Raw genomic sequence first — 6,000 nt, 5'->3', positions numbered from 1 at the left:
TTGTTACTGAAATTTCTACTTGCAACTCTTGTTTGAAGTGAGCAGTAGCTCACCTACACCAGAGGGCTTGCAGGAGGAGGAATCAAACGTTTGCCTGCCCACACGGCTTCCCTTGGGAGGTGCTGGCACACAGGCACAGCTGAGTTGTGGCCGTGGCTCATGCTGTGGGTGACCATCAGTACCTGGGCTCAGAGTGCATGGGGAGTGTGGGAAGAGCCCCGGGCCAGGATGAGGGATCTGCCTGGAAGGCCTGTGTCCAATGTGTTGTACAAACCTGACTGGTACCAGAAGGACGGTGGTTCAGTAGTTTTGTGTGTTATTCACACACAATTTCACCCATTTGAGGTTTGGGACTTGGTTTGGTGGGAGCAAACTTGCTTGCTCTCAATGGAAACCCCTTCCCTTTACTCCCAAGGCTTTGACTTTCATCCTATGTGCTTTTTGGTTGATTAATCATCAAGGAGTGATTGCTAGGGTGGCTTTTACATTTGTTAATATAGTTTAAACTCACTGCATGAGATTCTTCTGAGCATTTGCTCTGTTAAGATGCCATATACCTAATATTTTTTCCCTGCAGTTTTGTGGGATTTCTAACAGATTAACTTCTCTTTCTCTTCTTTTGCAAAAAGGCTGAAATGCTGTTGGGAATGGGATCAGTGGTTATGCCTGTATCTGTCTCTCCCCCTTACTACAACCTCCCCCTCCCCTCTGCAGGCTCCCCTGCCAGAGCCCCTCCTCTGGCAGGAAGAGGGGAGTTGAAATAGTGAGGTCCTGCTTTGTGAAGGAAATTTTCTTTCAGTGCCTTGCTCAGAGGTGCGTTTGAGAGCAGAACTGATGTGTTTTTGCTAACTTCTGATCAGAGGAGGTGATTTCGATGGCCACAGGGTTGCTTGTCATCGTTTTACTCTGTGCTGTTGTGGCTGGAGCTTCAGATAGTAAGTAGAAGAAATTTTTCCTCTGCTAAGATTGATCTCTCTCAATGCAGAATACTTCTACTAAGAAATGTTCTCACTGGTAAAACTTAAGAGAATTATGTTTCAGCTTGTAGGTTTGTAGTAATTGTCGTAGCAACTTTGTCTGGATTTTTGGTGTAGTGTAGCAATTTGCTTTACTGAGCTCTTTGGGTGGTACTGGGCAGGTGGGAGAGCATCCTCCCTGGAGAGGATGCATTAAACGATTAATCTTCCTTTAGCATTTTGGGATTGCGACAGAAATAGTGAGATTGTGTGAGTTTGTATACTTGATAGAAGAACTGTCATGGATTTATTTATTTGTTTTGAGGTTTTGAGGACCATGCTTTGATTTCAGTAATTTCACTGAAATTCAGAAACAGCAGGTCTGTGCTGAGCTGCACACAAATTTGCATTGCTTTTCTGTTCTGTTACCTGTCATTGCAGGATCCTCAGAGAGGTTAAGTTATGGACCTTCCTGTTTTGCAGAATGTGCAGGTGAGTAAAACGAGATAAGGAAAGAGGAATTTGAAAACTTCCACAGGGATATTGTGTTCTGAGAATGATACTTATGTCCGAGTGATCAGCATTCATGGAAGTAGCAGAGAAGTTCCACCAAGGTTTACCAAGCCCATGCCTGCCTGAAGTTTGCATTCTGTGAACTCTGAAAAACTCCTAAGCATTAGAGCTGAGCAAAGGACTAAACCAGTGTGGGACTAAGCCCAGCCATGAGCATGAAGAGCAGATATCTATTTCATCTTGCTGTGGTGAAGGTCCTGCTTTGCTGCTCTTTGAAAGTTGTCCAAATCATGCTGTAAATGCATTACATTTCTGTTCTGCCCTTGGAAATGAACTTCTTGTCTTGAAGGAAATTGTGCAGTTATGTGCTTGGGAGAGGGGAAGTCTTTTCACCCTCTCTATGGGAGCTATGGCAGCCATGCAGGATGCTTTCAGAAACCCAATTCTTTCCCTTCAAAGTCCAAGTGGGAAAGGAACAATCTGAATATCCATCCCTTTACTTAGCTGGTTTCTGTGGCTGAAAGATTAAAAGAGAAAAAAAATAGAAGGGGAAGTTTAATAGGCTAAAAAAACACACCCTTTTTTTTTTTGTTTGTTTATTTCCTAGGACACAGTGCATCTTACTTCCCCAAAAGAGCTAGATACAGCTACAGGTATTCAACAGTCACCAGCACATTCCTGCAAGGAAATAGTTACAAAAGCAGTGGCATCGCTCTGGAGAGCACAGTGATCATTGAAGTATTGGGGAATTGCCAGATGGTTTTGAAAGTAGGTATTGTCATAATTTTTTGAGTTATTGAGATGAGCTGATGTGGAATCTTATTTTTCTTTGGGATTATTGTTACATTTCAAACATTTGTTTTTCTTGTAATTAAAAGCCAGCTCAATTCTGGATCTCATAATTAGAGTTACAGTATTGTTTTGAGCACTACAATTTGAAAGTAGGTATTTGTCAATTTTAAAAGGCAGATTAAACAAATCATTGTTTTTTTTTTTCTAAGTGACACAGCAGTTTCACTGTTTTGCTACATGAAGTGCAGAACTGGAGATAAAGCCAGTCTTTAAAAGGAACTTGGTTTACTTTAAAGCACTTTTATATCTGTAGTAGTAGTTTTAAAATAGCAAGCATTTTAAAGATAACTTGAGAAACTTGTATGATGTGCTGGATTGGTGCCATTCCTAAGCCCATGTAAAATACAGTCTTGTACTACATTCATCACGACAGGAGATCTGTTTCTCAGATCAGGGCAACAGGGCAGTTTCAAACTGCAGAGCTTCTCCTAGGGTTAGCCCTGTGGTAGGCCAGGTGGAGAGCTACAGTGCTTTAGAACTATTGGGGCAGCAGGAAAAATCAGCTTCTCAGCTGCCTGGGTTTTCCTTCAGGTTAACAGAGGGGATAATTCACTGGTTTTGCTGGGGGGTTGACATGTGCCTACTAAATGCACACACGAGGCCAACAAAGAAGAGCACAGTTATCCTTGTCCTAGCACATGGATAAAAGTTAACTGGTTAGTGATTTGACAGTGAAAGGGATATAATGTTGCTGTATAAAATGTGTTTAATAGTGAGTGAAACTTTTTCATAGAAGAAATTGCTTCAGATATGCCACCTGAAGATAGGACTAATGCAGTTCTGTTGCAACACTGAGCCTTTTGTTCATAGTCTGTGATGTTCTGTGTGAATATCCTGATGTGATAAATCCACATGTTCCTCTTGACAATGAAATATATTGCCTGTAATCTTTGCTCCTAGGTGCAAGATGTACAGATTAAGAAACGTTTTGCATCCAGAGAGGAGTCTCTGATGGAAATGGACAGTCTAAGGTAGAAAACTTTCTAATCGGATCTGTTTTTGAGGTTTTTTGAAACTATGTGGCTTAGCAGCAGCTTGACTGGACAATGCTCACTATGCTTCATACTATGCTTAGTTTTAGGGGTTTTCTTTGTTTTGGTTTTGGTTTTTTGTTTTTGTTTTTTTTTTTTTTTTTGTTTTTGTTTTTCTTGTTATTGGTGGTTTTTTTGTTTTGTTGGGTTTTTTTTAAGATGAGGATCTAAATATGAGCACCATAAGCAAAAATGAGAGAATGAGAGACATTTGGTCCAAACAGGTTTTTCTTCAACGTAACTTTCATCCCTTTGTATGTAAAACCATTTGGACAGTAGACAGTTCAAATTATTCAGAGTACAGATCACCAGACCTCTAGCAGCATGTGTGGATCACAGCTGTCAGAGCTGCAGATGTTACATCTAGAGACTCTAGAGTGTTGCAGTACATTTCAGAAGTTCTTGGTTGAGAAGATTCTCATAAGGCAAAATGTTGTGTTTTTTTCTTCCAGGGTATTTATAATTTATTTGTCCAATGATATTTTCTTTTCTGTTTCTGGGTTTAGTAGCTCATTCATAACATATGTCAGTGTGTTTCTCATTGACTTGCCAAGGTATAGTTTCCAGTGTAGATGGCTACACAAAAAGATCTCCTCAAACTGTGGAAGTTAGGCATTTTCCCAGAGAGCTGATGCCTCTTGTGTCATCAAAAAAAAAAGCAGTTCTGTTGTCTGATTAAGCTTCCTCTTTGTCCCACCACTTGGATTCTCAGCCTTTAAACAACACTGAGAACTGAGGTAATTGACTCAATTCAAAGGGTCAAAAAGAGCAAGCTTGGGGTAAATGCATTGCTTTTTATATTCATCAGGAAGAACTTTGTGTTGTCTCTATGGGCAGTGGTATCAGAGTTCAAATGAGTGTACAGGCACATCTTCTGTGAAGTTATTTTCAAGATTTTCATAGCAGTAAGAGCCGTTGTGTATTGTTCTTTGCAGAGAAGCCAAAAAAGAGAGGTAGCATAGAAAGCATTCAGTGAAGCTTGGCTATTCAAAATAATTATTCAGACAAGTGAGCCTTATTAGCATTTGCCTCAGCCTATTGTGAATATACAGTAGTCTAGCTTGTTCTTTGAACATGCATGTAATTTCCACAGATAGTAGCAAAAACAGGCTCAGTTGCCTAGGACTTCAGAAAGCCTTATCTTATATGCCCAGTCTCTTCTGGAAGGACTTTATCCAGATGTTGGTGTATTAAAGTTTTATCTCTTACTTTGTGACTGATTGACTAGATGAATAGTTAGTGCCCCAGTTAATAGCTCCCATACAGCTATAGCTCCCTGTATGGGAGCTGACCATTGGCCTACAATAAAATTCTTCCTTTGGATGGTTGGTTTTTCCCCATTTAGAGGGAAAAAATATGATTAAAGTATGTTACATTAGGAGTGAAAATAAATGTTAAAAAGTGATCCCTTGGAAAGGCAGAAAACACTGTACTCTCAATATGGGATAACAAAAGACATTAGGAAGTGTACTAACAGCAGAAATTGGGGAATAAGTTTGGGATAGAGCCTGAGTATTCACACCTAGCAGAGCAGGAAGATATAGGTTAATTGGGAAGCAATTGTTCTTGTGTTCATCACAGCTGAAGAGACATGGTGCAGTTACTTTGCAATTCAGACATGCCTACCAAAGCTAAAGGCACTCTGAATTCTATAACAGAATTTCTCTCCTAATTAAACAAGAATCACTGCCATTAAGTACATTTACATGTAAAAAATTTGCCAGGGCTGCTTTTATTAAGTATTACAGTTACGTTGAGGATGCTGTGATTATCTTGAGAAGATTTGTTTTTTTAGGGTTTTACAGGGTTTTTTAAGGACTCATTGGGTTAGGCTGAATTTATGAAGAATAGAGGCTTGCTATAAAGAATAGAGATACAGAGTGACACAGATCTATTGTGGAAGAACAGTTCTGTTGGGGAAAATCTGAATCTAATGTCATAAATTCACCTGCACTCTTTGAAGCAGGAAATTATAAACTCTTTTGTTGCAGGGAAATACTAGAACAGCATCCTCTTCATTTTTCTTTCCATGATGGGAAAGTTCTGAAGCTCTGTCCTGTGAGGAGTGAACAGACCTGGGCACTGAACATCAAGCGAGGCATTCTCAGTGTCCTGCAGACAGTGCCAGAATTCTCTGCTGGTGCTGTTGTTGAGGAGGTGAGACTGTCAGTCATGCTCTGAGGTGACTCTTAGCTCTTGTACATGTTAAGTCTACTCCGCTTGTAAATAAAGAAAGGGTTTTGCCACTTGGTTCAGCAGACTGTGGCAGTCATTTGATTTCTTCTTGTAGTGAATGTTCTAAAATTATCTCAGCCTACTCCTGTGTGTCAGTGCTTAAAGAGAGGTTCTGCAGTAGGGCTTAGTTATTCTGCCTATTAATGCTCTTCTGAATTAATGCTTCCCTGCATGCCCACAAAATTTTAAATGGAAAAGCATATGTCTGTAATGATCTGATTCAGATTAACACAGTGCAATTAAACAGACCAAGAGAGCCTGGCTACTATAAACTTGGCCAAGGTGTTTAAAATTATTTTCCTTTTCATAGCTTTTGTGGCAAAACTGGTCTTCTTTAAGGGAGAATTTAGATCTGTTGTTATTACAAAAAAAAGTAAATATTAAAACAAATTGCAATAACCTACACTATCTCC

General features: G+C 39.8%; 1 protein-coding gene across 1 annotated transcript in view; it reads left to right on the top strand.

The window, feature by feature from the left end:
• The first annotated feature begins 228 nt into the window (after nucleotides 1–228).
• LOC110474526 (uncharacterized) overlaps nucleotides 229–6,000 on the top strand; it is a 72,414-nt gene continuing 66,642 nt past the window's right edge. The window contains exons 1-5 of the mRNA XM_077786946.1: nucleotides 229–295; nucleotides 1,398–1,448; nucleotides 2,077–2,237; nucleotides 3,222–3,292; nucleotides 5,344–5,509. Of these exons, the coding sequence (XP_077643072.1) occupies nucleotides 229–295; nucleotides 1,398–1,448; nucleotides 2,077–2,237; nucleotides 3,222–3,292; nucleotides 5,344–5,509 (516 nt within the window). The remainder of the gene's footprint in view (nucleotides 296–1,397; nucleotides 1,449–2,076; nucleotides 2,238–3,221; nucleotides 3,293–5,343; nucleotides 5,510–6,000) is intronic.

Source organism: Lonchura striata, chromosome 16 (genome assembly GCF_046129695.1).
Source record: "Lonchura striata isolate bLonStr1 chromosome 16, bLonStr1.mat, whole genome shotgun sequence".
Lineage (NCBI taxonomy): Eukaryota > Metazoa > Chordata > Aves > Passeriformes > Estrildidae > Lonchura > Lonchura striata.
Note: the sequence above shows the minus strand (reverse complement) of the source record. Positions and strands in the feature narration are given on the sequence as shown.